Genomic DNA, 18,829 nt, shown 5'->3' with positions numbered 1-18,829 from the left:
TCAAACGCTTCGGGTAGTCTTCCACAAGCTTCCCACAAGAAGTTGGGTGAATTTTGGCCCATTCCTCCTGACAGAGCTGGTGTAACTGAGTCAGGTTTGTAGGCCTCCTTGCTCGCACACGCTTTTTCAGATCTGCCCAGAAATGTTCTATGGGATTGAGGTCAGGGTTTTGTGATGGCCACTCCAATACCTTGACTTTGTTGTCCTTAAGCCGTTTTGCCACAACTTTGGAAATATGCTTGGGGTCATTGTCCATTTGAAAGACTCATTTGCGACCAAGCTTTAACTTCCTGACTGATGTCTTGAGCTGTTGCTTCAATACATCCACATACTTTTCCTGCCTCATGAGGCCATCTATTTTGTGAAGTGCACCAGTCCCTCCTGCAGCAAAGCACCCCGAAAACATGATGCTGCCACCCCCGTGCTTCACGGTTGGGATGGTGTTCTTCGGCTTGCAAGCATCCCCCTTTTTCCTCCAAACATAACGATGGTCATTATAGCCAAACCGTTCTATTTTTGTTTCATCAGACCAGAGGACATTTCTCCAAAAAGTACGATCTTTGTCCCCATGTGCAGTTGCAAACCGTAGTCTGTTTTTTATGTGGTTTTGGAGCAGTGACTTCTTCCTTGCTGAGCAGCCTTTCAGGCTATGTCGACATAGGACTCGTTTTACTGTGGATATAGATACTTTTGTACCTGTTTTCTCCAGCATCTTCACAAGGTCCTTTGCTGTTGTTCTGGGATTGATTTGCACTTTTCGCACCAAGGTACATTAATCTCTAGGAGATAGAACATGTCTCCTTCCTGAGCAGTATGATGGCTGCGTGGTCCCATGGTGATTTTACTTGCGTCCTATTGTTTGTACAGATGAACGTGGTACATTCAGGTGTTTGGAAATTGCTCCCAAGGATGAACCAGACTTGTGGAGGTCTACAATTTTTTTTCTGAGGTCTTGGCTGATTTCTTTTGATTTTCCCATGATGTCAAGCAAAGAGTCACTGAGTTTGAAGGTAGGCCTTGAAATACATCCACAGGTACACCTCCATTTGACTCAAATGATGTCAATTAGCCTGTCAAAAGCTTCTAAAGCCATGACATAATTTTCTGGAATTTTCCAAGCTGTTTAAAGGCACCGTCAACTTAGTGTATGTAAACTTCTGACCCAATGGAATTGTGATACAGTGAATGATAAGTGAAATAATCTGTCTGTAAACAATTGTTGGAAAAATTACTTGTGTCATGCACAAAGTAGATGTCCTAACCGACTTGCCAAAACTATAGTTTGTTAACAAGAAATTTGTGGAGTGGTTGGAAAAACGAGTTTTAATGACTCCAACCTAAGTGTATGTAAACTTCCGACTTCAACTGTACCTACCTACCTACAGGTCATGGGAAATTGCTCTTTGAGTATTTTGTCCAGTTGATTTCCTCAAAGAGAAAGCCCCCACTGGTATGTCAAAGATAATAAAACAAAAACACTATAGTAAATACTACAACCAGCAAAAACACTACAGTAATTACTATAGTATATACTACAGTTTTTTTACTACAGTATTTATCTGTAAATACTACAGTATACTACAGTCATGTCGGCAAAAACAGTGCAGTGAATACTACAGTAAAGTCTGCAAGAATGCTATAATATTTATACAATATTATAAACTTTGTGGTTCGAGCCCTGAATGCTGATTGGTTGACAGACGTTGTATATCAGACCGTATACCACATGTCTTTTTACTGCTCTAATTACGTTGGTAACCAGTTCATAATAGCAAAAAACACACCTCGGGGGTTTGTGATATATGGCCAATATACCACGGCTACGGGCTGTGTCCAGGCACTCTGTGTTGTGTCGGGCACAAGAACAGCCCTTCTCCGTGGTATATTGATCATATACCACACCCCACGTGCCTTATTGCTCAAGTATACTATAGTATTTTTTCATGTGGGACACCCACACACACCCAATGCACCCTCCTCCTACCAACACACACATTCTCTAGTCCCTCCCCATTATTTCAGTCTATTATCATACCCCTAAAGCAGGTAGTTCATCCCAGAACCATGCCTCAGCATCCCTCTCTCTCCGTGTAAAACAGCACTGATGTTATTTACTGACCCTCTACTGGAAGGAGAGGAGCTGTTGTTTGCTGCAGAGGTCAGGGGCGCTTCACTCGCCCCGCATGCCCCGGAGACATGAACACACACACACATACATACATAAACTCTCTCTCACACACACACACACACACACACACACACACACACACACACACACACACACACACACACACACACACACACACACACACACACACACACACACACACACACACACACACACACCACACACACACACACACCCCGCTACATAATCCAGGTTCTGCCCGGAATACCAAGTAGAGAGACTACAGAGAGGGATAGAAGACCTGCCTGCTTGCCTTTGTGATGCTGTATGACCACACTGTAGCCAGGCTGAAGACACAGTACCATGCTTACCCCTGGTGGTAGCTACGGAGAACTGCAACACTAACAGGTTCCAGTCTCCATAGGCCTACAGCAAGAGAGGTGTGTTTCCGAAAGAATAGATGTTAGGAAGTGCTTAATTTGTAAATCGGGAGGTACCGGAAGAAAAGGTAAGCGCGGGGAAGGGGGTGACCTGGGGGGCTCTGAGGCATTGGACGCATATCATAGCATTTGCATAGTGGAATAGAGCAGTAGAGTAGAGGCACATGCAGATCCCAGCTAGCACAGTGGATCTGGGCAGATTCCAGTTGAGAGTCGGGGGACTCGGCTGAGAGTCAGACTCGGCCGACGTGATGTGGCCCGAGTCTGGCCCACCTTCGGCATTATTACATATGGCTAGGATGCGGGGATTGAGCTCGGGCCAGTTCCGGTGTGAGTTATCTGGCCCAAATGTATTACTAGGGGCTCGGGCCGATTCCAGTGTGAGTTATCTGGCCCAAATGTATTACTTGGGGCTCGGGCCGAATGAGGCTACTCTCTGGCAGATGATTACACAGGTTTCTTTAGATAATTAACGTTTCATTATTTATTTATTTTTCCATATTTTCTCATTGTTTCCGTGATCAAAAAATTGTATTAACATTTCAATTAAATTATTTAAGTCTTTCCTGTTTAAGTAGTATTTTAAAAACTTTGTGGATGGGGCCTCCTGAGTGGCGCTGTGGCCTATGACACTGCGTTTCAGTGCAAGCTGCGTTGCTACAGACACTGGTTCGATACCCTTCTGTGTCGCAGCCAGCATACATTTATTTAAATTTGCATCGGGCCACTTCTGGGGGATTCTTGTTAGATGCCGGCAAAGTCGGCTGAATTCCAGTTGACGAAAACAGCCCAATGTACTTGGGTTGATTCTGGGCAGTCATTCATTTTGATTCCGGGTCCAACACCCGATTCCAGGCCTATTCAATCAGTTCCGGCCCCCCGGAAGAGGGCCTCTTCTGGGCCGATTCCTCATTGCTAGCTTGGAAGATTTTGGCAAATTTTCACAAGGGTAATTTCTTGGTAGCCATGTGGTCAGATTTTTTTTGTTGCCTTTTCCAAAGGCATTTCATGCAATTCTACATCCTTTGCATGACTAGAGACTTTTGCAGAATCTCTTTTAGTACCGTACAAATTATGAAATTACAGGCTACATACAGTGGGGGGAAAAGTATTTGATCCCCTGCTGATTTTGTATGTTTTCCCACTTACAAAGAAATTATCAGTCTATAATTTTCATGGTAGGTTTATTTGAACAGTGAGAGACAGAATAACAACAAAAAAATCCAGAAAACCGCATGTCAAAAATGTTATAAAATGATTTGCATTTTAATGAGGGAAATAAGTATTTGATCCCTCTGCAAAACATGACTTAGTACTTGGTGGCAAAACCCTTGTTGGCAATCACAGAGGTCAGACGTTTCTTGTAGTTGGCCACCAGGTTTGCACACATCTCAGGAGGGATTTTGTCCCACTCCTCTTTCCAGATCTTCTCCAAGTCATTAAGGTTTCGAGGCTGATGTTTGGCAACTCGAACCTTCAGCTCCCTCCACAGATTTTCTACGGGATTAAGGTCTGGAGACTGGCTAGGCCACTCCAGGACCTTAATGTGCTTCTTCTTGAGCCATTCCTTTGTTGCCTTGGCCGTGTGTTTTGGGTCATTGTCATGCTGGAATACCCATCCACGACCCATTTTCAATGCCCTGGCTGAGGGAAGGAGGTTCTCACCCAAGATTTGACAGTACATGGCCCCTGTCAAATGATGCGGTGAAATTGTCCTGTCCCTTTAGCAGAAAAACACCCCCAAAGCATAATGTTTCCACCTCCATGTTTGACGGTGGAGATGGTGTTCTTGGGGTCATAGGCAGCATTCCTCCTCCTCCAAAGTATATGTATTCTTGAGCAGGGGGACCTTGCGGGCGCTGCAGGATTTCAGTCCTTCACGGCGTAGTGTGTTACCAATTGTTTTCTTGGTGACTATGGTCCCAGCTACCTTGAGATCATTTACAAGATCTTCCCGTGTAGTTCTGGGCTGATTCCTCACCGTTCTCATGATCATTGCAACCCCACGAGGTGAGATCTTGCATGGAGCCCCAGGCCAAGGGATATTGACAGTTCTTTTGTGTTTCTTCCATTTGAAATAATCGCACCAAATGTTGTCACCTTCTCACCAAGCTGCTTGGCGATGGTCTTGTAGCCCATTCCAGCCTTGTGTAGGTCTACAATCTTGTCCCTGACATCCTTGGAGAGCTCTTTGGTCTTGGCCATGGTGGAGGGTTTGGAATCTGATTGATTGAATGCTTCTGTGGACAGGTGTCTTTTATACAGGTAACAAGCTCAGATTAGGAGCACTCCCTTTAAGAGTGTGCTCCTAATCTCAGCTCGTTACCTGTATAAAAGACACCTGGGAGCCAGAAATCTTTCTGATTGAGTGGGGGTCAAATACTTATTTCCCTCATTAAAATGCAAATCAATTTATAACATTTTTGAAATGCGTTTTTCTGGATATTTTTGTTCTTATTCTGTCTGTCACTATTCAAATAAACCTACCATTAAAATTATAGACTGATCCTTTCTTTATCAGTGGGCAAACGTACAAAATCAGCAGGAGATCAAATACTTTTTTCCCCCACTGTAGCATTGACAAACTGATAATCTGAGATCAATAAAAACAACTTCTTCTTGAATCACTCAATAGCATAGGCCTAGGTGTGTGGAGACTTATATTGTACAATATGAGGAGCAAATTATAGTCCTAAAATGGTTTCCAGTTTCACTGACTCACCCAATGATGCGCAGCTCACTCACTGGCAATGATTGATGCACTCCTGCCAAAAGGATATCTCTAGTCTTGTTATGCTTTGTGAAACAATGCTGATTGCCCAATAGGCCTTTTTGGAAGTTTATAAAATATTTTGGTAGCCTACAGACAGATTAGTCTTCTCTTTTCAACAGGAGTCATTTGCTTTCCAACCTGTATTTTCCTGCGATTGTATTTGAAATATTGCGAAAGGCCTGTTTTGGCTGCATGCTTTTTGTTCATTGACAGAATGGCTGTTTGTTTCAGACTGTAGGCTATGCCTTGTAATTGGGCTACACAGAATCCATAGCTAGACAATTTTTTTCAAATAAGATATTGATCCTCTGTGGCTAAATTATAGGCTTACTCCTGGTGAATTATTACATTTATTTATGAACAGAAATAAGTAATTCTTAAACTTTGGCAAATGCATTTCTATTTATCAGGAGTGCTGCAGCACCTCCAGCCCCTTTCCTGTGGCAATGATTTTATAAGGAAATGAATGATGAAGTGCAACACTAGAGAAATGAGAGTTGCAGGCTCATGTCTATCAGAGTGGAGAAAGGGAGAAAGATCATAGAATCTCATTCTAGTTCCGTGAGAGATACAGGCATGGTTCTCTCTTTCACCACAGCAATGGCCATCTAGTCCTTTCAGATACTGAACAAAAACATAAACACAACATGTAAAGTGTTGGTTCCATGTTTCATGAGCTGAAATAGAAGATCCCAGAAATGTTCCATACCGACAAAAAGCTTAGTTCTCTACAATGTTGAGCACAAATTTGTTTACATCCCTGTTAGTGAACATTTCTCCTTTCCAAAGATAATCCATCCACCTGACAGATGTAGCATATCAAGAAGCTGATTAAACAGCATGATCATTACACAGGTGCACCTTATACTGGAGACAATAAAAGACCACTCTAAAATGTGCTGTTTTGTCACACAACACAATGCCACAGGGAGTAAGGGAGCGTGCAATTGGCCTGAACACTGCAAGAATGTCCACCAGAGCTGTTGCCAGAGAATTTTAGGTTAATATCTCAACGTCGTTTTAGAGAATTTGGCAATACGTCCCAAGACCAGGACCTCCACATCCGGTTTCAACTGTACTGGGCAGATGGCAGTCATGTGGGAGAGCGGTTTGCTGATGTCAGCATTGTGAACAGAGTGCCCCATGGTGGGGTTATGGTATGGGCAGGAATAAGCTACGGACAACGAACACAATTGCATTTTATTGATGGCAATTTGAATGCACAGAGATACTGTTACGAGATCCTGAGGCCCATTGTCCTGCCATTCATCCACCGCAATCACCTCATGTTTCAGCATGATAATACACAGCCCCACGTCGTAAGGATCTGTACACAATTCCTGGAGTCTAAAAATGTCTTGCATAATCACCAAACATGTCACCCATTGAGCTTTTTTGGGGATGCTCTGGATCAATGAGTACGACAGCATGTTCCAGTTCCTGCCAATGTCCAGCAACTTTGCACTGCCAATGAAGAGGAGTGGGACAACATTCAACAGGCCACAATCAACAGCCTGATCGACTCTATGCGAAGGAGATGTGTTATGCTGCATGAGGCAAATAGTGGTCACACCAGATAATGACTGGTTTTCTGATCCACACCCCTACCTTTTTTAAGGTGTCTGTGACCAACAGATGCATATCTGTATTCCCAATCCTGTTAAATCCATAGATTAGGGCCTAATTTATTTATTTCAATCCAAGATGGCGTAGCAGCAAGACGTGTTTGTTTTTGTCCCTTGTAAATATTTGTTTTTGTTTTTCTGCTCTTTTGCACACCAGTATTTCTACTTGCACATCCTCATCTGCACATCTATCACTCCAGTGTTAATTGCTAAATTGTAATTACTTCGCCACTATGGCCTATTTGTTGCCTTACCTCCTTACTTCATTTGCACACACTGTATACAGATTTTCTATTGTGTTATTGATTGTACATTTGTTTATCCCATGTGTAACTCTGTGTTGTTGTTTTTGTCGCACTGCTTTGCTTTATCTTGGCCAGGTCGCAGTTGTAAACTGGCCTACCTGGTTAAATAAAGGTGAAATATTGACTGATTTCCTTATATGAACTGTAACTCAGTAAAATCTTTGAAATTGTTGCATGTTGTGTTTATATTTTTGATCAGTACATAGGTGTTAGCAGTTTATTCAGGATTGGGCATTAGTGTGTTTAACCCCTTCCCTCCCTTTCCTGTGTATGTCTATAGGTACCAGTCAGAGGGCATGTGTACTGACCTGAGGAAGTTCATTGACAGGCCCAGCCACTACCTCACTCTGCCTCCAGAGCTCAACACTGCCATCACCTACATTGCTGAGCAGCTACAGGCTGAAAAGGACTTTGCTGCTGTGAGTATATGACACAAATGAGACCAATGGGCTGGGCTGGGTAGTACGTAGCCATGGTAGTCGATCACATGTTCCCGTGGATCTTCGTGGTCTTCACCATTGTGGGAACCCTGGGTATTTTCGCCGACGCCAGCTTCAACCATACCTCCAGCGACCCCTTCAAGTACTCCTAACGTGGGACTGACACACACACACACACATGCACACACATATTACACATTTACCGGTAAATCTATATATTTACTGTAACACATACATGAACACACACGCACACACACACTCAAAAGACACCCAACTTACTTCACCAAATCCACGGAAGCTTACCTTGACAGTTGCCTCCAGCCTCCAAAGCACAGACATGTGTAGCTAGATCCTCATCCACACACTTTTCCTACCTCCAGCGATGCCTTGGATAACAGCTTCTGTACAGTATATGAGTAGCTACATGTATGTACTGTGGATGTGTCTCTTTTCTGTATCTGCTGTGCTGAAGTGTGACATTCCCAGGTTTTCCAGAACATCCCGGTTGGAAGACTCCTGGAATCAGGATGAAAGCAGGAAATCCGGCAATCATCCAACCGACACAATCTCTGGAAAACCTGAGAATTTTGGGAAGGTTTACTGGAATTTGGCAACCCTAGACAAGGCTGTAGTTGCAGTGTTACTACTGTATGTATTTATTGACATGTATTTGTTTGGTGTGAGAAGATAAAGACCATGAACATCACATAATATAAATGAAGTGCATGCATTTCATTACCAGTGTGAGAATTTGTGTTTAGAAAGCTATCGCGTGCTACCGATATATATGTACCTCAGGTAATCTGTTGTGTATTTTAGTCTGTGAGGGCTATTCTTGTATTCAGGAGTGGAATAGCATGTCCATACACACAAACACACGCACACTCTTTTCACCAGCTGTACCAACAACCTGGGGAATTTCCATTACTGTAGAAACCTGTGCCACACACAAACACACACACACACATAGACACAAATACACACACACAAGCCTCCCTCCATCATTCTCTCTCTCCCTTTCTTTCTCGCTCTCTCACTATCTCACATACACACACCTGTCCGTTAGGCTTGTTGTGCTTTCATTTTTTAAATAAAGATCTAAGAACTAAATTCAAAGGCTCCATCTGTTGTCAGAATGTGATCCCTGTGCCGTGCGTAATAATAGAGAACACACACATAGGCCTCGTCACCTGCTGGACCAGCTCTATAAATAACATCGCACACTGGACACTGATCATCTGGGACCACTGCACTCTACTGTACAGGCCTGGGCTTCCCTAAGGGGTGTGTGTGTGTGTGTGTGTGTGTGTGTGTGTGTGTGTGTGTGTGTGTGTGTGTGTGTGTGTGTGTGTGTGTGTGTGTGTGTGTGTGTGTGTGTGTGTGTGTGTGTGTGTGTGTGTGTGTGTGTGTGTGTGTGTGTGTGTGTGTGTGTGTGTTCTTCCAGTGTCTGTCTGCCAGCTGAAAATCATTGCCAGGGTGTGCTCTTCCAGTGTCTGCCTGCCAGCTGAAAGTCATTGCCAGTGTGTGTTCTTCCAGTGTCTGCCTGCCAGCTGAAAATCATTGCCAGTGTGTGTTCTTCCAGTGTCTGCCTGCCAGCTGAAAATCATTGCCAGTGTGTGTGTGCGTGCATGTAGGCTACCTTCCCCTCCCCCTCCGAAGCATGGCTGCAGCCGACTGACGTTATTACTCACATGATTTTTTATTAGAGAAGGATGGATTCACTTTTATATGCTAGTTAGGGATACTATAGTTATCACATTTCACATTGTATTTGTTAACTACTATCTGCACTGCATGATTGGTTAAGTAATTTAATGTGGGCTATATGTAAAAACAAATGTATTTCAGAGAGGAAGGATATAAACCGGTTGGAACCGGTCAATAACTTTATTTTGCTGGTCGGAACAATGGAACGGAACGCAAAGAAAATAATGGTTTTGTTCAGAACGAAACAATTGGAAAATTATTCCGGTTCTAACCCCTGCCTAAAACAGATTCTGGACATCAGAACAGTGATCACTAACCTCGATTTACATTTCTACTTCAACGAGTCGGTTCCTCTGGACGTTCTGCTTACTCCGGCCAGGCTCTAATCCCTAGGACTCGAAAGAGGATGCGGCGGTGAAGGAAAGGCAGGTGAGACGGTATCCTGATGAGACTACATCGGCGTGAAAATAGACAGCCATTAACCTTTATTCTATTGCAGTCACTGGAGAACAAACCGGATTAGCTCCGTTCGAGACTGTCCTACTAATGGGACCTGAAAAACTGTAATATTTCATGTTGCTCAGAGTCATAGCTGAACGAGGACATGGATAATATATTGTACATCTCTCTGGTTTTTCTATGCATCGTGAAGACCGGACGGCAGACTTGGGTAAGACGAAGGGAGGAGGGGTGTGTCTCTATGTTAACAACAGCTGGTCCACAATCTCTAATGTTATTTTAAGGAAGTCTCAAGTATGCATTCCGCATACAAGGCCCTCCTTCACCCTCCTTTTGACAAATCAGACGATAACTCTATCCTCCTGCTTCCTGCTTACAAGCAAAAACTCAAACAGGAAGTACCACTAACGCGCTCAATACAGAAGTGGTCCAATGAAGTGGATGCTAAGCTAGCACAGCTAGTACAGACTGGAATATGTTCTGGGATCCATCCGATAACATAGAGGAGTTTAAGACATCAGTCACCGGTTTCAAGTGTATGTACAATGCCGTCCCCACAGTGCATTCGGAAAGTATTCAGACCTCTTGAATTTTTCCACATTTTGTTACGTTATAGCCTTATTCTAAAATTGACTCAATAGTTTTTTTTCTTCATCAATCTACACATAATATCCTCTAATGGCAAAGCAAAAACACGTTTTTAGAATTTTTTGCAAATGTATTGATAGTACAAAACTGAAATATCACATTTACATAAGTATTCAGACCCTTTACTCAGTACTTTGTTGAAGCACCTTTGGCAGCAATTAGAGCCTCAATTCTTCTTGGGTATGACTCTACAAGCTTGACACACCTGTATTTGGGGAGTTTCTCCCATTCTTCTCTGCAGATTTTCTCAAGCTCTGTCAGGTTGAATCGGAAGCGTCGCTGCACAGCTACAGCACCAGTCAACAGTTTGGATACACTTACTCATTAAAGGATTTTTCTTTACTTTTACAATTTTCTACATCGTAGAATAATAGTTAAGACATCAAAACTATGAAATAACACATATGGAATCATGTAATAACCAAAAAAGTGTTAAACAAATATCTGAGATTCTTCAAAGTAGCCACCCTTTGCCTTGATGACAGCTTTGCACACTCTTGGCATTCTCTCAACCAGCTTCATGACGAATGCTTTTCCAACAGTTTTGAAGGAGTTCCCACATATGCTGAGCACTTGTTGGCTGCTTTTCCTTTACTCTGCGGTCCAACTCATCCCAAACCATCTCATTTGGGTTGAGGTCGGGTGATTGTGGAGGGCAGGTCATCTGATGCAGCACTCCATCACTCTCCTTCTTGGTCAAATAGCCCTTAAACAGCCTGGAGGTGTGTTTTGTTTCATTGGCTTGTAGAAAACAAATAGATAGTCCCACTAAGCGCAAACCAGATGGGATGGCGTATCACTGCAGAATGCTGTGGTAGCCATGCTGGTTAAGTGTGCCTTGAATACTAAATACATTTCCACCGGTCTAATGTCCATTGCTTGTGTTTCTTTGCCCAAGGAAGTCTCTTCTTCATATTGGTGTCCTTTAGTAGTGGTTTCTTTGCAGCAATTCAACCATGAAGGCCTGATTCACAGAGTCTCCTATAAACAGTTGATTTTGAGATGTGTCTGTTACTAGAACTCTAATGGCTGGTAACTCTAATGAACTTATCCTCTGCAGCAGAGGTAACTCGGGGTCTTTCTTTCCTGTGGCGGTCCTCATGAGAGCCAGTTTCATCATAGCGATGTATGGTTTTGCGACTCCACTTGAAGAAACTTTCAAAGTTCTTGAAATTTTCCGCATTGACTGACCTTCATGTCTTAAAGTAATGATGGACTGTCATTTCTCTTTGCTTATTTGAGCTGTTCTTGCAATAATATGGACTTGGTCTTTTACCGAATAGGGCTATCTTCCGTATACCACCCCTACCTTGTCACAACACAACTGATTGGCTAAAACGCATTAACAAGGAAAAAAAATCCACAAATTAACATTTAACAAGGCACACCTGTTAGTTGAAATGCATTCCAGGTGACTACCTCATGAAGCTGGTTGAGAGAATGCCAAGAGTGTGCAAAGCTGTCATCACGACAAAGGGTGGTTACTTTAAAAATCTAAAATATGACACATATTTGGATTTATTTAACACTGTTTTGGTTACTACATGATGTGTTATCATAGTTTTTATGTCTTTACTTCTATTCTACAATGTAGAACATAGTAATAAAGAAAGAAAACCCTTGAATGAGTAGGTGTGTCAAAACTTTTGACTGGTACTGTATTTTCAGGTCTCTCCAGAAATGTTTGATCGGGTTCAAGTCCAGGCTCTGGCTGGGCCCCTCATGGACATTCAGAGACTTGTCCTGAAGCCACTCCTGCAATGCGGTGGCTGTGTGCTTAATAGCAAAGGGTCTGAATACTTATGTAAATAAGGTATTTCAGGTTTTTTTTCATAAACTTGCAAACATTTCTAACAACCTGTTTTCGCTTTGTCATCATTGGGTATTGTGTGTAGATTGATTAATATTTTGTGTTATTTAAGCCATTTTTGAACAAGGCTGTAACGTAATAAACTGTGGAAAAAGGGAAGGGGTCTGAATACTTTCCGAATGCACTGTACATACCTCAACCAGAAGCCATGGATTACAGGCAACATCCGCACTGAGCTAAAGACTAGAGCTGCCACTTTCAAAAAGCGGGACACTTTTAATCTGGACGCTTATAAGAAATCCCTCTACGACCTCCGACGAGCAATCAAACAGGCAAAGAGTCAATAGAGGACTAAGATTGAATCCTACTACGCCGGCTCTGACGGTCGACGGATGTGACGGATTACAAAGAGAACCCCATCTGCAATCTGCCCAGTGACGCGAGCCTACCAGATGAGCTAAATGCTTCTATGTTCGCTTCGCTTCGAGACCAGTAACACTGAACCATGCATGAGAGCACCAGCTGTGCCAGATGACTATGTGATCTTGCTCTCCGTAGCCAACGTGAGTAAGACCTTTAAACAGGTTAACTCAAGGCTGTCGGGCCAGACGGAATACCAGGACAATATTCAGAGCATGCGCTAACCAGCTGGCAAGTGTCTTCACTGACAATTTCAGCCTATTTCCCTACCCAGTCTAATACTAAATTGTTTCAAGCAGACCACTATGGTCCCCATTGCCAAGAACATCAAAGTAACATGCCTAAATGACTATCACATCGACAACATCATCCCAGACACCCTGGGCCTACTCTAATTCGCATACCGCACCAACAGATCCACAGATGCCGCAATCTATATCGCACTCTACACTGCTCTCACCCACCTGGAGAAAAGGAACACCTATGTAAGAATGCTGTTCATTGAATACAGCTCAGCATTCAACACCATAATCCTTACCAAGTTCATCACCAAGCCCAGGACCCTGGGTCTGAACACCTGACAGGCCACCCCCAGGCAGTGAGGGTAGGCAACAACACATCCGCCACGCTGACCACCAACACGGGGGCCCCTCAGAGGTACTATATGTGCTTAGTCCCCTCCTGTACTCCCATTTCAACCACAACCGCCTGGCCACTCATGACTCCAACACCATCATCAAGTTTTCTGATGACACAGCAGTGGTAGGACTGATCACCGACAACGATGAGGCAGCCTATTGGGAGGTCAGAGACCTGGCAGTGTGGTACCAGGACAACAAACACTCCCTCAACGTCTGCAAGACAAACTAGCTGATCCTGGATTACAGGAAATGGAGGGGCGAGCACGCCCCATCCACATTTACGGAGTGGAGCGGAGTCTCAAGTTCCTGTGTCCACATCACTAAGGAATTAACATGGTCCACACACAAACAGTTGTGAAGAGGGCACAACAGTGCCTCTTCCTGCTCAGAAGGCTGAAAAGATTTGGCATGGGCCCTCAGATCCTCAAACGTTTCTACAGCTGCACCATTGAAAGCGTCTTGACTGGCTGCATCACCGCTTGGTACTGCAACTGCAAGGCACACGACTGCAAGTTGCTACAGAGGGTGATGAGTGCCACACAGTACACCACTGGGGCCGAGCTACCTGCCATCCAGGAACTCTATACCAGGCGGTGTCAGAAGAAGGCCCAAAAAGTGTTAAAGCCACCCAAGCCATAGGTTCCTGTTCTCTCCAACAGGAACCTGTTGGAGCTTCTACCCCCAAGCCATAAGACTGCTAAACAATACTGCTAAATAGCAAATCAAATGGCTACCCGGGCTACCTGCATTTACCCTTTTTTGCACTAACTCGCTTACACTGACTCTATGCACACTCACTGGACTCTAACCACACACACACATACAGTATCAGTCAAAGGTTTGGACACACCTACTGATACAGGGGTTTTTCTTTATTTTTACCATTTTTTACATTGTATAATAATAGTGAAGACAACAAAACTATTAAATAACATAGATGGAATAATTTCTTAACCAAAAAAGTGTGAAACAAATCAAAATATATTTGAGATTCTTCAAAGTAGCCACCCTTTGCCTTGATGACAGCTTTGCTCACTCTTAGCATTCTCTCAAAAAGCTTGATTAAGAATGCATTGTCACCTGGAATGCATTTCAATTAACAGGTGTGCCTTGTTAAAAGTTAATTTGTGTATTTTCTTTCATTCTTAATGCGTTTAGCCAATCAGTTGTGTTGTGACAAGGTAAGGGTGGTATACGGAAGATAGCCCTATTTGGTAAAAGACCAATTCCATATTATGGCAAGAACAGCTCAAATAAGCAAAGAGAAATGACAGTCCATAATTTCTTTAGAACATTAAGGTCAGTCAATTTGGAAAATTTCAAGAACTTGAAAAGTTTCTTCAAGTGCAGTCGCAAAAACAATCAAGCGTTATAATGACCCAGAGTTACCTCTGCTGCAGAGGATAAGTTCATTAGAGTTAACTGCTCCTCAGATTGCAGCCCAAATAAATGTGTGATGGTGTGGTGGAGGTGTGATGGTGTGGTGATGCTTTGCTGGTACACTGTCTGTGATTTATTTAGAATTCAAGACACACTTAGCCAGCATGGCTACCACAACATTCTGCAGCGATACCACAACATTCTGCAGCGATATGCCATCACATTTGGTTTGCGCTTAGTGGGACTATCATTTGTTTTTTAACAGGCCAATGACACAAAACACACCTCCAGGATGTGTAAGGGCTATTTGACCAAGAAGGAGAGTGATGGAGTGCTGCATCAGATGACCTGACCTCCACAATCACCCGACCTTTTTGGGATAGGGGGTGGTATTTTCACGTCCGGATGAAAAGCGTGCCCAAAGTAAACTGCCTGCTACTCAGGCCCAGAAGCTAGGATATGCATATTGGTAGATTTGGATAGAAAACACTCTAATGTTTCTAAAACTGTTAAAATAATGTCTGTGAGTATAACAGAACTTATTTGGCAGGCAAAACCCAGAAGACAAACCATTTAGGAAAAAAAGAATTTGAGCTCACTCTGTTTTCTATTGGTTTCTATGGGAAACTACATTGATGAGGCACCTGGTTGCAGTTCCTATGGCTTCCACTAGACGTCAACAGTCTTTAGAAATTGGTTGATGTTTTTCCTTTGAGAAATGAAGAAGTACGGCTATTCAGAATGAGTGTCAAGCCAAGTGAACTCTTTTGTTTGGGGCGCACGACCTGGAGCTCGCTCCACTTTGATTTTATCCGCTATTGAACACAGTATATTCCGTCTGAAATTGTATTGATTATTTACGTTTTAGGATACATAAGGATGGATTAGGAAAGTTGTTTGAAATGTTTGGACCAAGTTTACAGGTAACTTATTAGATCATTTGTAGTCATGTCGGGCGAGTTGGAACCGGTGTTTTTCTGAATCAAACGCGCCAAATAAATTTATATTTTGGGGATATAAAAAAGGAGTTTATCGAACAAAAGGACCATTTGTGATGTTTCTGGGACATATTGGAGTGCCAACAGAAGAAGATCTTCAAAGGTAAGGAATGAATTATATCGTTATTTTGGACTTTCGTGTCGCACCTGCTTCGTTGAAATATGATTTTCATGTGTTTGTATGGTGGGGTGCTGTTCTCAGTTAATCGCATGGTTTGCTTTCACCGTAAAGCCTTTTTGAAATCTGACATGGTGGCTGGGTTAACAAGAAGTTAAGGTTTATTTTGGTGTATTGCACTTGTGATTTTATGAAAGTTAAATATTTCTAATATTTAATAATTAAATATTAATAATTTCACGCTCTGCAATTTCACCAGATGTTGTCGCTAGCGGAACATCTAGCCGTAACAGGTTAACCCAATCGAGATGGTTTGGGATGAGTGGGACCGCGGAGTGTAGGAAAAGCAGCCAACAAGTGCTCAGCATATGTGGGAACTCCTTCAAAACTGTTGGAAAAGCATTCGTCATGAAGCTGGTTGAGAGAATGCCAAGAGTGTGCAAAGCTGTCATCAAGGCAAAGGGTGGCTACTTTGAAGAATCTAAAATATAACATATATTTTGATTTGTTTAACACTTTTTTGGTTACTACATTATTACATATGTGTTATTTCATAGTTTTGATATCTTCACTATTATTCTACATTGTAGAAAATAGTAAAAATAAAGAAAACCCTTGAATGAGTAGGTGTGTCCAAACTTTTGACTGGTACTGTTCTTACACTTGACGTGGAAATGCATACCGAGAGAGAATTTGTCATTTTTTCAAACAATCATCTTTATTTAATATCGATTAATTATTGCAATAATGAAGCCGTCAACACCAAACCCCACACAACCCCAGCTTATCCTTAACAGACAATTTAGAGTTCTTATATAGCTGACACTAAAAATGCTTAGTCATTGCTGGTTCCACCCCTCCCATGCAGATCGGGGGACACCACAAGCCATTCTGGGTTCATCCTGTGGTCATCTGCACCCGGTGTTGTTTTAACCCCACACCGACTTAGTTTCCCAGATGCCAGGATGATTTTGAGTCAATGAGGGATTATGTTCTACTCTTCCAGGCTGTCTCTATCTCGGTTACACCCACCACATCTTGTCTATGGAATGCAGTCTTTAGGTTTTATCACCAAGTCAGCTGTCAGCTCAAGCCCCAGAGGCCCAACTCTTCCCACAGACACATGAGAGAGTACTCATCAAACCTTATTTGGCACATAAACAGTATTATAACATGATCTTGTGATTTTGGTCTCACACACTGACACCCCAACACTCATACACACACACAAACACACACTACATACGCCCACACACACATAACACGCGCACACATGCATACTGATGCCACTCAGACACACTCACACACAGACACACACACTTTCACACTCACCATATTTAGAGAAAGTACTGTATATGAATGAGAATCATTGGAGAAACCACCCCAGCATACACAAGTAAAGGAGTGGACGTGAGCACTGTCTTCTTTATATCCTGCAATAGGCAGTTTGTTTACGTTTTCAGTTCCTCATTCACCTCTGTGGTCAATGTCACCTGACTGAACTAGGTGAAATGTGTCATTGTCAACACACACAGCTGGGTATCCATCCATACAGGGATGAAACGGCACCCTATTCCGTATGGGCTCTAGTCAAAATAGGGTGCCATTTTGGGAATCACTCAGGGTGTCCGACGCAGTGGCATTATGGGACAGTGGGACACTGACTGACTGACTGACTGAGACACACACACACACACACACACACACACATACAAACACTTTGTTTATATTGACAGTAGTGCAGTAGTATGAATGTACTACTGTTTATATTGACAGTAGTACAGTAGTATGAATGTATGGATAAACCACTTCTCGAATCTTTTTGGCTCTATAACAAAGAACAAACAGCAAAAATATTTACATGATCAAATACAAATCTTAGAATCAACTATTAAAGACTACCGGAACCCATTGGATTCTCCAATTACATTGAATGAAGTACAGGACAAAATACAAACCCTCCAACCCAAAAAGGCCTGTGGGGTTGATGGTATCCTAAATGAAATGATAAAATATACAGACCACAAATTCCAATTGGTTATACTTAAACTCTTTAACATCATCCTCAGCTCTGGCATCTTCCCCAATATTTGGAACCAAGGACTGATCAACCCAATCCACAAAAGTGGAGACAAATTTGACCCCAATAACTACTGGGGGATATGCGTCAGCAGCAATGTCACGTACTGACCAGTAAAGGGGTTATTTGTTCTTATTAGTTTGGTCAGCACGTGGCAGGGGGTATTTGTTTTATGTGGTTCAGGGTGTGTTTGAGTATGTGTTAGTCCGGGTTTTTTTGGTTAGTTCTATGTTGTTAGTTCTATGTCTGTGCTAGGGTATTGTATTTCTATGTTTAGATATGGGGATTGGGGCCTTCAATTGGAGGCAGCTGTCTATCGTTGCCTCTGATTGAAGGTCCTATATTTAGGAGTGTGTTTGTTTTGGGAATTGTCGGAGATTGTTTCTTGTTTTGCTGTATGCCTGACGAGACTGTCTAGTTCATTTGTTTTTTTGTATATGTTGTTTGTGTTTTTCCTTCTTCACAAATAAAAAGAAGATGAGTATACATTTTCCCGCTGCGTTTTGGTCTACACCCTACGACACTTGTGACAGAACCTCCCACCTCCAACGGACCAAGCCGCAGAGAAAGGAGCAGCAGGTGGACTATCGGGAGTTTTGGACATGGCAGGAAATTCTGGACGGGGCTGGACCATGGCACCAGGCTGGGGAATACCATCGCCCACCGGAGGAGATAGAGGAAGCCAAGACAGAGCGGCGCCGGTATGAGGCTATATATGCGCCGATAAGGAAGCAGGAGAGGCAGGGGGGGGGGGGGGGGCACACGGGTAGTTTGGCTAGGGCAGGCAGTAGACCTGAGCCAACTATCCGTGATTATTATGGGGAACAGAGGATCAGAGGAGCACCGTACTATGCGGA

The 18,829-nt window shown here is 42.9% G+C and overlaps 1 protein-coding gene across 1 annotated transcript in view; it reads left to right on the top strand.

Annotated features, from left to right (window-relative positions):
• Positions 1 to 7,743: 7,743 nt before the first annotated feature.
• The window catches only part of chrnb1l (cholinergic receptor, nicotinic, beta 1 (muscle) like), a 38,550-nt gene continuing 27,464 nt past the window's right edge, over positions 7,744 to 18,829 (top strand). Inside the window, exon 1 of the mRNA XM_082964566.1 lies at positions 7,744 to 7,853. Coding sequence (XP_082820692.1) covers positions 7,744 to 7,853 — 110 coding nt within the window. The remainder of the gene's footprint in view (positions 7,854 to 18,829) is intronic.

Source organism: Salmo salar, chromosome 18, assembly GCF_965601325.2.
Source record: "Salmo salar chromosome 18, fSalSal1, whole genome shotgun sequence".
Lineage (NCBI taxonomy): Eukaryota > Metazoa > Chordata > Actinopteri > Salmoniformes > Salmonidae > Salmo > Salmo salar.
This window is presented reverse-complemented; position numbering and strand designations above follow the sequence as displayed.